The sequence below is a fragment of the Castor canadensis genome, chromosome 5, assembly GCF_047511655.1.
Source record: "Castor canadensis chromosome 5, mCasCan1.hap1v2, whole genome shotgun sequence".
NCBI lineage: Eukaryota > Metazoa > Chordata > Mammalia > Rodentia > Castoridae > Castor > Castor canadensis.
In genome coordinates, this window is record NC_133390.1 from 22469977 (window position 1) to 22488302 (window position 18326).

An 18326-nucleotide genomic window follows, 5' to 3' on the forward strand; every position below is an offset into this window, starting at 1 on the left:
CTATCACATTTGTTTTTTACCCATTCTAGTAGATTGTATGACTTATTGAGAGAGTTATTTCCATCCAACCAAATTCCTTTTGTAATAGTTTCATGCTAATTCTTTATTCTAAATATAAATAGAAATATAACAGCATCATTACAACTATTTACTGAGCATCTGTTATATGGAGCACACAACATAAAGCCTTTGTGTAAAAGAGTTTATGATCAAATTCAGAATATCAAGGAATTAAAATTCTCTAAATAATCTAGAACTGTGTCAGATTATAGTTAAAATAAGCAGTACTGATCTAGTATGCTAGTGATTTATATAATACAAAGTAATTTGGTATGAGATAAGTAAAATTGCAAAAATGATGTAAGGATTAGGCTTGGTTTTATAGGATAAACTGAGAGGCAAAAATTTACTTTGTGAAGAGTTTGAAAAATTGCCTCTAGAAAATGATTTCAGAATTTTAATTAGAGAAAAGCAATGCTTCTACTTTAAAAAACATGATGAATACTGCATACTCAAATTTCTTTTCTTATTTATTTCCATTTCATTCTTACCTGTCCTTATCACCCTGCAACTTTCTATAGCTTGGTCTTCGTGAAATTATACCCAGTGAACAGAATCACTCATAGTTTGATGGAAACTTCAAAAGTTGAGAGCCAAGAAATTGCCATCAACTTTAATTTTCAGACAGCACTTTTAAATAAAGCATGGCAGAATGGATAGCCTTAATGTTAGTCTTTCAAAGTCAAAGTCCAGGCCCTCAAAAAAATGTTTTCTTATAGTGTACCTTCAAATATTGTAACAAATGACTCAAAGTAAAGAATTTATCAAACATGATCCATATAAAAGTAAGAATACATCTGCTTAGGAGTAGTTTCCCATTTTTTAAAAAAGAAAAATGTAACAAGTTATTGGAAAGAATGGAAATATTAGATTGTCTAGTTCTTCTTAACATGCTATCTTTTCTTTATCATAATTCTGGGGCTCAGAGACAACTGAGCAGCTTAAATTCCTATTCATACCAGCATAATGTTTACTATAACCACCACAAAATGATTTGACAAAAAAAATTGGACTTTGTTTTCTATACACAAGCATGAAAGGTGTAGTATGATTCAAAGACAAGGATGTCTTCTTGGTTCCAAACCATCTAAGCTGTCTCCCACACCCAAAGTCTTTTCTGGCTCTACTGCAATATGAAAGATATTTCAAAAGTGCTCCTCTAATTTTGTTATTAGGATGAAAATAGTAAAGGAGATTAAATTGACACTGGATCATCAAGGAAGGTCATGAAAGCACAAACCAAGGGAAAAAAGTAGCATAAATTATTCAGGGAATCCCACCAAGCAGGTCATAAAGGGGGAACTGCTAAGCTTCTGACCATGAGTGAATCAAAGCCTTATTGAATGGTATGGAAACACTGTGCATTGATCATGTTGTGGAAGGATAGAAACCAGGAAGATTGATTCTGCCAAAACCTAGAGGAAGCCATACCTACACTTGAGTTAAGGATGGAGGAAAAAAAGGAAAAGGACAACGTAGCAATATCTAATTGAGAGAGTAAGTCAGACTGACCTGGAGTTCACAAGCTCAAGACCAGCTTAGGCAAAATCTCAACAACCTGTGTGAAATGAAGAGGGAGGAAGGGAGAGAGGGAAGGAAAGAGGAAGGGAAGGAAGGAAGAGAGAAATGGAGAGGAGGGAATTAATTGTTAAAGAGAACATTTAGGCCACAAGATACAAATTCTTCACAGGAAACCACTATGAACTTGTCCATAGGAAAATTTTTCACCCCATCACTAAGAAGACATTGGTACATTTAAAGATGTAAGAACTTTTGTAAATACAATAATGTACCCCCACCAAGCAAAACAGAGAGAAAAAAATAAAGAATTTTTGAAACACGGAGTCTTAAAAAAAAAAAGCCATTGGCCTCAATTTCTGCAAGTGCTATGTGTTGTCATGGATCCATTTAGTATCCAACTGTTCAGGCACAATACTTCAATGACGAGCTGTGTGTTGTGAATTCTGAACACCTTAGAAACAATTTTGATTGGTGGCACCAAACCATATGCAGTAAAAGAAAATGAAAGAAATGTTTGAACATGGAGCCATTCAATATTTATTATAGAAAAGGAAAGTACCTCCCAAAATATTTTTGTTTTCATAAAACTAGTTAAAGCACTCAGCGATAAGGGAAATAGCAGCAATCTAATTTGAACACTCTTTGCTACAAATAAGTGCCTTCATTTGTCCTAAATACCTGCAAATATGGAAATGGTTTACATGAAAAGCATAATCAACAAAAGTCTTTGTACAAATGAATTTATTTCCTGCCATTAAAAAGAGAAGCAGATTATCTACTTAGTAATCCTCAAAAGGGACACAATAATCAACCACAGAGATACAAGAGAATTTGTATCTACAAATTTCTGATTAAATTCTTATTGCGATATTAAAAACATGTTAAACCATTTGTTCAGCATCTCTGTAATAAGAAACATTAAAATTCAGTTGTGCAGTGCAATGTAAAAGGGGGTAGCACCCTGTTAGAAACTTAGCTGCCTTCAAATCTTCATTTACAAATTGGGGAAAATGAAGAGTTCAAGCCTGAGCATGCACTTCAATCACAGTCCCTGAGCTGGAACCAAACATTCATGCTCCAAATGCCAATTTTATCCATATTCACTGAATATGTTTTGATGGAAAACGTCATCAATTATGAATGTTTGTGTGCTTGGAGTTTTTTTTTAAAGAAAAATAAGGTTTAGTTGTTCATTTTCTGTAATAAAGAAAACAACAGATCTTGTCTTGTAGTCTTGAAAATTTAAACACTAGTTAATTAGTATACTGATGCACAAAGTATGAATAAGATTTCAAATGTTTTATTATGAAGTATATTTTCTTTTAGGGGCAAAATTCAGCAAAGCAAAATTATTTAAAATATTAAAGAATTTCAGTACTAATGCAAGAAATGAAACTAATCAGCAAATATTTTAATGCAATACTGAATGACAATGATTTTGAAAAGTTTTATATGTACATACAAAAATATGTATCACATATACATGCATGCATATACATCTACACATATATGCACAGCCATATCATTCTCCATACCATCACTTACAAAAATCATTACATATTTGTAAAACATAGAGTTGGTGAGAGGATCTGGCAAACATATAAAAAGAAAGGATGCCTAAGGAAGGGAAATTATACTGTATGCACACAGTTTCAAACAGAAAATACTTTAATTCCTGATTTTAAACTGCCCTACCCTTTAATTCACTGTGCAGCTAAATTACTGACATGGGTGAGGAGGGTCCAGAGTAAGGAACTAAGTACAGCTCACATCTTTGTACAGGCATGCATTATTCTAATACACTGATTAGTGAGTCTACATGATCACATACATTTAAATATGCAACCTTTCTCAGGAGTCAATATGAACTCAATACTCCTTTTAAGATTCAACTTCTTCCTCTAAAGACCCTGGTTCCCATTTCAATTTTCTATCCATTTCTTCCTCTTCTAAAAAATCAAATAAATATTTTCACTTAGCCTCCCTAAACATAAGAACATTATCCTCCTGTCTAATCTTAAATATATATTTTTTTTTCTTTAAATATTTTATCTCCTTTTATGTTATAAGCTTCTGGTAAGCTATTTTAGTTTATGCAGTTAGGATATCCCAACTCTGTTCCACTATCCTTGCCTTACAATGTCTACAGTACTCAAGTGTTGTGGGAGAGACTCAAGCCTGAAAATGCAAAGCAAGTAGCACTGCTATGTGAGCTTATGCAAATTACTTTATCACTATGCCCCTTAATTTCCATAGTTGTCAAATTCAGAAAAAAAGTAGCAAAAGCTGCATGTAGATATAGGTATTAAATTAACTCAAGCATAATAACATTCTTAGTTGAGTGCCCAGATCACAAAAGAAATTAGTATCCTCACCCTACTATTCTTAAACTTAACAAGAGAGGTAAAGCTATATACATTTGCAAAAGCTTTGAGATTTTGTGGTGACCTGGCACAAAAAAACCAACTCTTTGGCCAGCCATCATGGGTTCAAATATCGACCTTAACCCTAAGAAATTCTGTGAGTTTGGCAAATCAATGAATCTCCTCAAAACCTCATTTCCACTTCTGTAAAACAGTCAATATCCAAAGTAAATTTGAAAATTATATAATGTCACACAAGCAAAGCAAATAAAAGTGGAACACTGTAAGTACTTTATAAATATTGGCTTTTTAAATTGTTTACATTTTATTTGCAAAAACTTCCTTTGCAACATTCCTATGGCAGAAACATTTGACTACTTGCCTCTCACTGTTCTCCCTCCTTCACTTTTCTTTTCAAGATGGACTCTGAAATTAATTGGTCAATTGTATGGCTTTTGTGGGGGGAGGTGAGATGTTCCCAAAAACAACAGAAAGGAGTTGATTAGTCAAGGGAACTCAGACTAACGTCATGTTCCTCAACAGTAACTGGTTTAGGAGTATTCACATGAACCAATTCTAGTCAATGAGAATTGAGGAAAAGTCTAACAAATAACATATGGGGAATTTTTCTTTCAAAGGAAGTCAGTTCTTTCTTTCCTAACTTTAGACATTATTGCATTAGAACTTAATACATGGAGCTACTGAGGCCAAGTTTCTTCCATGAAGTCAAGGGAAAACAGCCAAAATCATCCACAGAATCATGATTTCAAAATCTGCCTCCAGATGGCCTCTTACATGCCAGAATAGATTTTTATTTTTAACTGTTTTAAATTGTTCCCTTCTTTGTCTCTAAAAGCATCCTAGACTGATGTAATTTCATTATAAAACTATAGTGGAAGCTCACCACAAACTGATACACTAAATTATTAATAATTAGTGTTTCATGATAAGAGAAGCCATTTAAAGATACGACATATTTAAATATTAATGTTATATATTTCTCAACGAATTAAACTAACCTAAACAATCAAGCTTCCCTCCTTTGCAACCACCTGAATTCCACTCTAACATCTGCAAAGGCTGCTGGATCCTCATGCTCATTAATTTTGTAAATCACTAAAAGATTTACTCACTTACTAATTGGTAGTCACTAAACTGGAATTGCCCATTGAAAAAAAATGACCAGAAGATATGGGAACTCTATTTTTAATGTTTGAGGAACCTCCATACTTTTTCTATAATGGCTGAATTAATTTACATTCCCCCCAACTGTGTACAAAAGCTCCATATTCTCCACATGCTCACCAACACTTGTGATTTTTTTCTTTCTGATAACTGTATTACTTACCATGAAGTGATATCACAAAAGTGGTTCTTAATTTGTATTTCCCTAATGATTAATGAAATTAAGCATTTTATCTTATACTTCTTAACTATTTGTATTTCTTCTTTTAGAAATATCTACTCAGGTCCTTTGCCCTTTTCTAATTGTGTTATTTCTTTTTTTTGTTTTTCAATTGTTTGAGTTACTTATATATTTGATATATAAACCACTTATTAGAGGTATGTGTTGCAAATATTTCCTTCATTTTTGGGTTGTTGCTTCAGTTGCTGACTATGGCCTTTCCAGTGCAAAAGTTTTATAATTCGATAGAATTTTAATTGTATATATTTGGTTTCATTGCCTGTGCTTTTGGACTCATTTGATGCAACAATTTCACTATGGGGTTTATATTCAAAGGAAATCTGTAGATCAAAGAGAAATCTGCACTGCCACATTCCCTGGAGAACTATATTCAATAGCCCAGATACGGAATCAACCTGAGTGTTCATATATCTAAATGTTCATGTACGGATAAATGGATAAAGAAAATGTGAGATAGAGAGATAGAAATAGAGAAAAAGACACTGAAAGAAAAAACTATAATTAAGTCTAAACAAAGAAAGAAATCCTGTCATTTATAACAATGTGAATAAGCCTAGAGGACATTATTTTAGATAAAACTTCCCAAGCAAACAAAAGATGAACACTTTAGGAGCTCACAAATCTGGGAAATTGAAAATTTCAAAATCATAGAAATAGTAACAGAATAGCACTTAGCAGGAGCTGGGGAGAGGGAAGAAAACTGGGAGACTTTAGTTAAAATGTACAAAGCCTCAGTTGGATAGGATGAATAAGTTCTGGAAATATATCACACAGCATATTGACTGTAGCTAATTAAAACGTATCGTATACTTGAAAATTTGTAGGAAATTGTAGCTTAAATAGTCTCAGCACAAAAAAATAAGTATGTGAACATATTAATATGCTTGGGTTAATAATGTCATAATGCATACATACATCAAAACACCACTTTGTTCACTATAAATATGTGCAGTGTTGACTGGAGGTGAAAGGAAATGACTATAAAAATGGTAAAAGTGTGAAATTAGAGCTGTACCTAGTTCCTTCAGCAATTTCTTGCTACTTCAAACATAATGTTTTAGACAGTAAAATGAGGTTTTTTTTTTTTCATTTATTAGAAGCAATATACCTTTTAGGAAATTCAGCTCCTTCACTTATAAAACTAATAGTTCAGAACTTCTACATGTATCTTGAATAAAAAATGAAGTAACTCCTATGAAAACACTGGGCATAGGATGACTGACAGGGTTTCTTCATTCAATTAATTCACTGAATACTCATAAATAGGCACTGTTCATTGAAGAAGTAAAGGTGCCTCAAATTTTAAGTATTGTTGGGCATCTCCTTTTATGCACATAAAACTATGTTGGATTTTATCCACGCTCTTCAAATAACCTGGCACAACCATACACATCCCCATTCTATTTTAGCTGATGAATTACCTTCCTTGGAACCAAATAATGATTGATCTTTTCCATAAGTATTTACTTTGCTTTATCACACAAACTCAGCTTCCTGTACACATTTATGCTTGGAAGCTAAAAAGTGTTTTGGACTCATAATTAGTAAGGCACACTGCACTCATGAAAACTTATCAACCCCTATAACATTTCCATATCCATGAGAAATGGAGTCTTTAAAACAAAATACAGATATGCAGCTGAACAGGAATGCTCAAGGGAAAGTGGACAAAAAAGACCTTTTTTCTTCCATACTCTATACTTTAATCTTTTGATTTTTCTTAACAAGTGGAAGGTATATGCTGCTTGAAGAAGACACTGTTCATTAATTTCTCTATTAATGTAAAGTGTAGGAAATAGGGCATTTTAATAAAATGTTCCATTATAATAGAAATGAAACAAGGACTTGAAAGTGAATAAATATTAGCAACTTAAGAGCATAGGACAACACCTCAGAAATCCATACTAAAAAGTGTTAGTTTAGGAATATGAGAATATTAAAGCTGAACATTTCACATCCATTTTGGGTATTGTTATGAAGGTTTTTATAAACCATTGAGGATGGCACAAGGAAGGACTTTTATTTATTAATGCCTATGCTGAGTTTTATTTTTAAATTGCAGATTACCTGCTACTCCTACAGAGCTAGAATGCATTAGCATGGGGCTTTTGTGGGGACCCTGAAATAAAATGACTCATCCTTTACCAATTAGAGTGATTGTAAATTATGTGAATTTTGAGAGGAAAATGAACATAAAAATGAAATAACCAGAAGTAGTACTGTCTAATTGCAAACAGTATTTCAAGTTAAAAGTGGCCTACATAATGATGGTAACATTAGTCAATAAATGGTGAGCAGACAAATAAATAAGTGACAAAGATATTCTGGAGAAGATGAAAATGTGTATTGCACAATTAAATGCTTTCATTCCTAACATCAGACCCATAGAATAACAACAACAACAACAACAAAATCAAGAAAAGAAAAGAAACATGGCTACCAGACAAAATGCGATTTTTTAGTTAAAATGAAATTTAATTTGCAAAAGACAGACATTACAAGTTCCTCTGAAAAATTAAGGAAAAACAATTCACCCTTCTTTTGTTCCTGTTTGCTTTCAATACATGCAGTATAAAATTGGTTTCCAGTAAGCACTGAATGATCAACTTTTAATTACATGATTTTGGGGATTTAAAATATTTGCTCAATTGACATATTAGATATTTACTACTGACAATATCTATATAACTAATAATACTATTGTTAACATATTAAATACCCTCAATTATTTTTAAATTATATTTGTATATTATATATAGATACAGTCATAAATAAAGCCTTCTCAGACCCCAACTTCTGTGCCTCAGATAAGGTTTAATATGCAAGTCTTATAACAATATGTAAGTGTGTTTTATTCTCAGTGTAAATTTTCAGTAAGGAGATAAGATCTAGGATAAAGCAGGTCATCTTTTCTTTCCTTCTGAATTAAATAATCACTATAATTTATTATGCCATAGATATGCATGTATTTGTTGATGACCCATGATATGCATGGTAATTCTATAAAAATGTTTGACAGGAATACCCAAGAGAACACACAATATACTCCCAAGAAACTGAATCATTATCCAAATTCAAGAATAAATATATTTAAAAATACTTAGCAATTTTGGTTTACTTTTGTTAGATAGTATTTAAATATTCACTTAAATATATTTGCTAAGCATACAACATATTCCATGAATACACATGCCAATTTACAGTGATTTCTCTAACCAGGTTCAAAGCATTTAAAGAGAAAAATTCATGGCATAGTAGACTTTCTTACTTTTGTGGCACATAGAGGATCACAGTAGAGTACACTGCCTTTGACTTGCTGAATTCAAACCTTGAACAATGAATGGTATATAGTAAGCAATTAACTTATACTTGTTCGAAGAATGAAAGTTATCTTCAGTGATGAGATTCTCAAGCAAAATCATGAAGAAAGGAAGAAAAGTATAAAAAGCCCCAATCATGTATATGTAAGACTCAAATCTGGGGATTCCTGGATTGTTATAGCTGTATTAGGCATGCATGATGACAGACTGAGAAAAGCATTATGCAACAAACAGAAGCTTGCAATCCTCCTGCCTCTGACTCTTAGGTACTGGGATTAGAGTCTTATGACAGCATACCTGGTCATTTTCTGCTGCCTAATTTGGTAAAGCTATCTAACTTTCAGGATAATTGCTGGATTTCAAATAGATAAATAAAATTTGACTGCAAAAGTCTTTTCTCAAATAATGTTCTTAAAGGTGTATGACCTATGCATTTTAAAACTTGAATTTTATAATTTAACCCTAACCTTTTGAAATTTCAAAAAATTATAGTGGTATAAATACTTTTATATAATCTTAGTAGTATACAACACTTGGGGTAAAGATAATTATATGGTAGAGTATGAAAAGGAATCATATTCAGATAATTAAAAGTGTGCTTAATTTCAGTTGGTATTAGAAAGTGATAAATACTAAAATTAAAAGCATTTATGTCATAAAAATGTCTTTGATAAATTATATAGTATATACCTCATGTTACATTGTAGTCTTCCTATAATCTGTTCTTAGCATTTTTTCTCATAGATTTTTTCTCATATGATTTCTCAGATATGTTACTTCTTTTGTTTAGAAGTAACAAAGTTACTTCTAAAATATAAAATGAAGCATCTCTGCTCAGGAAATAGGTGCAATATTTGTAATTAACAAAATAATCAGAGAGAAATTAATTGGAAATATTAATGTAAAAATAATATGAAAGTCCTCTATTAGAAGCACTAGAAAACATGTGAGGAATGGACAAATTATGGTAAAAAAGGAAAATGTCCATAAGCCATCTCAGCAATACTGAGAACAAAGTATAATTGTGCTTATTTTGGAAAAAAGAAGACTTCCTCATATCATTGTACAGGTCTCAGCTAGCTATATTACACTGGCTCATTTTGCATGTGGAAACATGCATATGATACTATAGCAACCTATTCACAACCCTGAAATACTCTGATGTCTTGAAAATAATGCAGCAAAAACATGGCTTATGGAAAAAAACAGGATTAGAAGGAAGAACAATTGAAACCAACAAAAATTTGTTACCGAGGACTAATAAAAAGTCTTAATTATAATTCAAGCAAAATTAAGTCTCTACTGGTTATTTGTACCCAGCTTTTATGTCTTCTTTAAGATGCAAAACTTGAAGGGCATATAGTCTACATGAAATCTATGGTCAATGGTGAAGCTTTTGAAAACTAAAAACAGCGAAGTAAATAAACAAGCAGCATTTTACACCAAAAAAAAAATGATTTCCACCTTCTTCAGTTGCAATTTCACCACATCAGATAGATACTTTAGTGCAAATAAATATACTATTAAAACCAATATATACAATAATTGCATTATAGGAAGAAAGCAGAGGGGAGTTGTCATGCTTTTTAATATCTTCATATGTTACTATGGCTTCCTCTTAATTGTAAGAAATCTGGCTCTTGATTACTTAAAAATCTTCCATGATCAATACAATTCCTGCATGATGACATCTTGCCAGTGTAAAAGGTAAGATGTATCAAAGAAATACACACTGTATGGCTGGAGGTGGCTCAAAAACAAGGCCCTGAGCTCAAATCCCATGATCCTCATCCAAAATAAAAGAAAAAGAAACACAAATACACATTGTAGCAGAAAAGATGGCAATATATCTTGACTGTATTTAATGTTCAAAGCTCTATTCAGACATTACCTAAGGTAGATCACCTATGAAATGTGATTTAGTCATGATTAACTAAGATAATGAGTGAGAATGTTCACCCCAGCTCTATAGCATAAAATAGACCCTCAAAAATAATAGTTCCTTTCTCTTCCCATAGACACTAACAGAAAAATTTTCAACTCCCTATGTTCAGTACTGAAAACCTTTTTTTGTATTATTTTAGTTTTTAAACCATAGCTATTAATGTATATTAACTGTAAATACTGAAGGGTTTTACTGTGGCATTGACATACAGGCATTATAGAGTGCTTTCATCCTATCCACCCTCTCTACTACCCTTTCTTAAATTTTGTTTTATTTTGTTCTGTTGTGTTTAGTTCTATTCCATTTTCCTAGGACTAAATGAGTAAACAAATAAATATATACATAAAAATAAAAGTCAATAAAAACAATGTATAAAGCAGAGAAATGAATGAAGACTATTATAAAGGTAAATTTTACTTACATGCTTCTGAATTTTTACTCCAAATCTGTACACACACTACAAATTATTTAATGTACAATTGATGACGGAAGAATAAGATAAAATGGGTTATAAATGAAACTGAAGAAATGATTCTGAAAAAAATGACAATAAACTCAAGAATTTGCCTTGCCAGACTCTCCACTGACATAACTAAATGTGCATGATTTTTTTAATAATAAAAAAATTAAAAATTGCTAAAAATAAGTGGTTTTCCTTATTTATTTCCTTATTTCTACTAAGATATTACTATTTGTTCTACTGGGTAAGTATTAGGAACTAACTTCTACCAATCATCAAAATTAAATTTGTTACTAAATCCTTTAATTTTTTTCAAAGAAACACAGTCCATATTCACTCCTTCTTCCTTTTCCTCTGGTTTATCTTACACACAGCCAGTAGACTTAAAAACAAGCCAAACTTTAATCATGTTAGTTTCCTACCCATACATTGGTTCCCAAAGATTTACACTAGAGTTATATTTAGCTCTGCCTCAAAGCCTCTCTGCATCTCATTCCCAACAGTATTTCCTTATTAAGTCTAATGTCTGTCCTTTCCAAATTGCTTGATGAATACAAACAGTTTAATAAGTCTTTAAACAATTAATTAGACTGGATTATTTCTGTCCTCAACACACTTTCCTAGTTTTCTACAATTTGGCACATTTTTTTTTCCTTTTCTCCTTGTATTATTTTCTCCACTTACTCTTGCCATGTTGTAGCCCTCTCTGCTGCAGTGAGCAGAAAGTTGGTACCTGGTGTCCTGGTTAGGAGATAGACTTTGGATATATCTTAAGTTCAAATCCTTGTTCTTAAGCTGCATAATTATAGATAGTCATTTGTACTTTCTATGCTTTGTAGTGACCATGTGCCTTTTGGTATAAGAAACCAGTCCTTAGGATTGATGGTACAAAAAGTGACCCATTCCTCAAGACCTTTTATTGCCATCTGCTGGCAAACTGTGAAAATAAATTTATAATCTATCACTAGGACTGTAAATTGCACCCCCATACAACCTATGGAAAGATTGTAGTACTGCTGCCTAAAGAGGTGTCTGAGACAAAACAGGCATTTAACACATGCCACAAAATGAGTAAATAATGAATGATTACCCTCATCAATTAATTAGGTAACTCCTGTTCTCTCAATATTTTTCTAATTATAAAGCAGCATCAATGATTTTTAAAAATTGAATAAATGAGATATTCTTAAAGTGTAGATAAATTTATCTCTATGACTATTACTAAAAATGTGAGCAGAATCTGGTGCAGTAGCATTGATATTTCCCGAGGTGCTCATACATATCTATTATCACTACCACTCCTTGTGGATGAGAATCAAATTCAACTAGTCATACACTTTTATATCAAATTTTCCAAGAAGCAAACAGTGGTTCTAAAAATTTCTGTTGCTTTTTCAAGGTCATGAGACTATTAGTAGTCTGGGTCTTATGATTCCATAGCCAGTACTCTTGCCCTTTCCCTGTTAGATTTTTAATGAACAAAGCAGATCCAAGAAAATTTTGATCATTCACCTTGAAATTCTGCTAACTCTCATCTCATGCTTACAGATATTTTCAAATTTTCTCCAGAATCTTTCTTATTTAAATTCAGGCAAGTCTGTGCCATTACATCATAGCTTTCTAAATGTCTGTTGGTGTGTGATGATTTGATAGTGGCACAAGTGACAAGTGAAAGTGAGAAATCTGTTTTTAGTTAGTTGGGATTAGCACTATTATAATTGTAAGCAGTTAGGAGTTATTAGAATATTTTGAAAGGGTACCATAGAGAAGTACTTTTATTTGCTGAACAATTAAAGATAGCTTAGCTCCATGAAGTGCAGGAATATTACCTTTAATAAGACCATAAAAGCACTAGTTGTAATCTGAAGTGTTCTCCTATCATGTAATTTGGAAAATTAAGATGTATTTATCATTTTAAAAATAGGCTATCCTCAATATAATTGGGATAGTAAAAGGGTGCAAGGAAATTAGAATTTAGGTCAATAAAACATGAAAACATTTATATTCTCTTTGTAAGCATATTAACACCCCTAAATTAATTTTGCATACATCAACATCTAGAACATTAATATTATTTTGTACACAAATGCACAAATACACACACACACACACACACACACAGAAGGAACTCAGATTTGCTCTCCCATTTATTGAACACTTTTCTTCATGATCTTAGTTCATTGCTGTGAGAGATGACCCTGAAAACAGATAAGTTAAAATGATTTTCCAAATGTCAAAAGCCAGAGAAAGCAGCAGGACAAGTTCCAGGGCCTTCAGATTGCTGAGCCTGTTTCTATTCTCACTGCTCCCAAACAAGGAAACAGGCCAGAAACAAATTGCACTGTTCAGCTTGGTTTCAAGCCTCACTCTCTGTAGCTCATTTCTCGGTCTCATTACAAACAAGGTCTATTTCGGGAAGAATGTCATTTTATTTACAAAATTATATGAAGTTTGATTTTCCTGTTGTACTGAAAGAGGTTCTTTTGTTCTATTAATTGCTTTTCTGGTTAAGATATTACGTCTGGGAGAACATTAGACCCCTGTGTCATTCAAAAAAATACCTCATTCTGACACTTGGGATCCAAAAACTTCTCTTCTTGCTCTGTGGGCTCAGATTCAGCATGAGAAATGAAAGTGAAAAAATGGTCTGTTTAAATCCTCTGGGTTATTCATTGACAAAAGAAGGTATTAATTTTATAGTCTTTCTTCTCTATGGGGAAATGAATATGCAATTGATTCAATAGAAATCTTGCACAAGGATTCTGGTATCAAAGCATGACAGCAGGATAGACAGAAAGGATATGAGAGAGGCTGTACCTGTGTAACAGCCTAAACAGGGGATGACTTTGGTGAGATCTATTCTGTACACTTGAAACTAGTTGGCAATGACACACATGTTCTCCAGTTTTAGAAGATACGTTTCTTTAATGAACAATGAGTTAATAGTACTTCCCCAAAGTGAAAAATTGTAAGCAAATGCCTGGAAAAGCCACTCTCCCTATCCCATGATTTTGCCTTATGTACGTGTTCTAACAATGTATGGTTAAATTGGATTGCAAGGGTGATAAATAGCATTCAATTTTAGTATTACAGTGCTTCTATTTACATATGTGAACAATCTGCAATACATGTTTATTAAACCCACTTGGATAAGTTTTAAAAGAAAAAAAATTATTTCAAACATTTAAAAACTTTCAGGAAAGAAACCCATACATATTACAGGTTCGAAATTTTAATTTCTAAACAGTAAGTGTACTGTTAATCCAAGACTCAAGTTATCACTTGATATTTATGACAACAGAAGCTGTGATCAAATTTTAAATGCAAAGCAAAAATAATTGCAAAAGTTCCAAAATTACTGAATTCTCTTTCCATGGACAACTAAAATCAAACTTGACAACCTTATTTCATTAGATATCAATCTTGCAATGGAATTGCGAGGCTGTTAAAAGAATATTTCTGCTTCAATAAAATAGTTTTCCCTAATGTTGGATTGAAAGTTCGCAGTAAAACTATTAGATATCGTTAGCTAATTATGTTATTGGCATCCACTTAAGTTTGTCAGTTTTTACATGTGTCATTTTCTTCTATTCAACTACTGAGTTCAAAATGTTTTCAGTACTTAAAAGGGAATACATCATCATTGCCTTTTCCCAGTCTAACTGCACACCACTTTCCAAAGCAATAGCTTCACTCATGCTTCATAAAATCCCCTGGAAGTATATTGTTGGAAACATAAATCAGCAAGCTGGGGTTTTAGTATTTTCAAGGAAAGCCTAGGGATCACTGACTGGCAGCTTTTCCCTGGCCCCATTTACAAAAGAATAAACAAAATCATGAGTTACACAAGGTTCATTTAAAAAAATAAAAAGCAGCTCCCAGTGGTGTGTCTGATACTTGCTGCTGCATCCTTAATTAGAGAACAAAACACTAGCATAGAGGAATTAGAATCCAGGATGAGGACTTCTATTTCTAAACATCTTCATTAGGACACATGGCACAGCCATACTGCATGTTCATTTTCACAAAAGCTAGGTCCCTCTGACATGCATCTGTGGTTCTATGAGTGCCATGCATTTTGAATTGCACTAGATAGAAAGATCTTTACGATGATGCTCCCCTTTTATCCTGTTTCATTAGAGTGAATATGGGCTCCACTTCAGACATGCTTCTGGTTCAGAGCTCTTCTTATAACCACCGTGAATTCTGATTATAAATTAATGGAATCAAAATTTTATATATACATTACATAGGTAGACCCAAATGAGTTATGTCTGTGTGTACTGTTTAAATCTAGATTTTAGACATTTTTAGATTTCCGTTCAATTCCAGAATTCAAACACACTTAGTGTCTGCAATGACATACACACTGGATCTACAACTAAGACATTGTTATTCTCCGAGACACTACTAATGTAATCATAAGTCTGCAAACTTGCTTCCTTTTATGCTGCTATCTAACTTATTTAATTGCAGTTGTATTTTAACTGCAATTGTCAGAGACTGTTTCTTGGTATTCAGAAATACCTGTCTATATTATAAGTGTAGTTAGACACAATCAGCAGCTCTCCAAAGAAAGCAGCATATCTATAGGGAATAAGTGTACGGTGGTCATTGCTACAGAAGAGACTGAATTTTGGAGTGGGCTGATGTTAGCTTCAGAGGAACATATCTGCAATTTTTCTAATACTGAAATTTTATATATTCTACAAGGAAAAATTATCAGCATCTTACTAAGACAGTTTACAAACTATAGCAATATCCAGCATCTACATAAAACCTGCATCCAACCAATTTTCATCAGCTGCTAACACTATAGATTTGGGGAGGAGAAGGACAGCAAAAGGAAGGCTTCACATCCCAAATGTCAAGCCCTGCCGAAGAATGATAGAAGGACTGTGCAAAAGCAGAAAGAACCATTTCTGTGCCTAAAATGGAGTACTACCACCCCCTGCTGGACCAAATGAACAACACAAAAAAGGCTAAAATGCTTAGAACTACATGTAGTGAAGATATTTTAACTTAACTTGCAATTTTCATTTTATAAAATTTTTCGTGATACACTAGCAATATAACATCTCTTTATTTTTACACATGACAAAATCACTACTATTTTCTTTTCTATAAGTACTTGCACAAATGCATGTTTTAGCATTTTGTTTCTCCAATTAAATGTTCAAACTTGTGTGGACAGTTGAAAATGCTTCCATATATTCTAAATATATTTTATGTGAAGGTGTAGTAACCGAAAAACCAACAAAAATTCATTTGTATCCCTATACAGATTAACATAGGCAGCTTCCACAGATTCTCCCTCAGGTTATTCTACCAGGTTATTTTTTTTTACCTCAAAATATAAAATCTCCCACTAATTCTCCACAACCCCTAAAGCTCCTTACAGGTGCAATTAGGATCTGATGTTATAAAATTTTCGATTTTGGTGTTTTAAGGGGTGCAGGGTCAAAATGAATGACTGCAACATATCCCTAGTTTTATCCATTTGTTTTCTTATACACAACATCTATGGCCCCTCTCAGTTTGCAACATACATAAGCCATCATTATTCACCTTATAGTCAGGAATTGGTTTTGAGAATAGAAAAAAAAAAAATAACGAGTGTCTGAGAATAGTATTTCTTGCATACAACAGAGATATTCCACAAACGAGTTTAATGCTGATAGTTTTTGCTGCTTCTGTAAAACATCATCGCACCCTTCCCTTCCGCAACCTCAGATATTTAACTATTAACACACACCCAACCTACTCATCCAATTTTTGATAATGAAATTCGGAGAAAACCAAAATCCCCAAAAAAGGAGCAGTTTGCCTGGATCTCCTGCTCACTGATGCCCATTTCCAATACTGTATTTCCTCCTCTTATATCAGGGTCTCCAGAAAAGAGATACAATTTTAGGGGAAGCTAAACGAAAAGAGCTACAAAAATAATAACATCCACAACGCCTGTAACTTTGTTTCATTTAATTCTTCCCATGCAGAGCTCTTTTGGGTTTGGGAGGAAGGGGGAGGGAAAGTAAATGCAATAAAGCACCACACTCCTACCTTGCCCGCTACTGACAAGCAACCCGAGCAGGTAGAAGGAGAGGAGGAGGCTCATGTTCAGGACGTGACACTGGTGGACAGTTCCAAAGTTATTAAGTCCAGCCCTGGAGAGAGAACCTTCCGCTGCCACGACCGCCTCTCCTAGTCCGCCTTCGCTCCCGGGTGCCCCAGCCGCCCGCAGCCCGCGCGCTCCTCCTCGCGAAGTGACTGCAAGCTCCGCTCCTTGCCGCACTATATCCAGGCGGCGGCGGCGGCGGCGGCGGGGGCAGCGGCAGCAGCAGCGGCCGCCGCGGCGGCAGCAGAGCCGAGCGGGCGGGAGTCGGAGGCGGGACGCGGGAGAGGAGGCGCGGCCGAGGCGTATCCCTCCGCGTGGCACCCGGGCGCTTTGCGGGAGACGCGCAGCCCCGGGATTCGTCCGCAGTCGAGCTCGAAGCTGCAGGTTCGGTCCCCGGGGCTTCCAACTAGAGGTGCTGCTGGTTCGATGAAGCTGACACGAGTACATCCGCGACTGATAGCCCCGTGTGCATCCCTGTCGCACTCTGATGGATGCCCCTGGGGCTGGAAAGAAAGGGCGGTGGCCGGGCAGCCGCCACCTGCTCTCCTTCACCCCGCCGACCACTTCTGGAAAGCTGAGCTGATACGGATGCTGATGCTGCAGACCGCCTGTGTGTCAAGCATACCCGGGCTTGGCGGCCGCGAGCAAGCAGTGCATTGCTTGGCTCTGGTTCCTTTCCTGTGCGGAAAGCGGGGAGGCAGGGGTGGGGGGTGTCTTTCCCAGGCCTTCGCCTTCGCTCTCACCTGAAGCACAGAGGTTGCTTAGAGTTCTGCCTCCACGCTGCCCACTCCACTCGGTAGAGGGAAAGCAGCTGTAGTGTCTACCGTGCCTGTCTTCTTGGGAGCTAGGGTGCAGACTGAAAGATGCACACAGTGTTTTGTGGGATTGTTTTTGTTTTTTAACATCTCTACCCATTGCTGTTGACAGCAGAAGTCTTAAGGGAAATGGACTGAGGAGAGGTGAGGTGTGGGCGCGGCTGTGTTCCCTTGAGATGCGTCCTTAGAAAACTCGCAAGTCTCTGCCTGCCACACTAAGTCCCCAGGGCACAGCGCTTCCAGGTCCTGCTCCCTAAGAGGAGTGCCAGGAGTCCAGTATATGTATGGACAATAGATATCC

The 18326-nt window shown here is 34.7% G+C and overlaps 1 protein-coding gene across 2 annotated transcripts in view; it reads right to left on the reverse strand.

The window, feature by feature from the left end:
* Nucleotides 1–18036, reverse strand: part of Ncam2 (neural cell adhesion molecule 2) — a 463114-nt gene extending 445078 nt beyond the window's left edge. The window contains exon 1 of one of the 2 annotated variants that reach the window (XM_020153019.2): nt 17156–18034. In XM_020153019.2, the coding sequence (XP_020008608.2) occupies nt 17156–17657 (502 nt within the window). In that variant the 5' untranslated portion in view covers nt 17658–18034. Of the gene's footprint in view, nt 1–17155 lie in introns of both variants that reach the window. The other variant, XM_074072870.1, reaches the window with a different exon arrangement.
* Between the last annotated feature and the right edge of the window lie 290 nt (nt 18037–18326).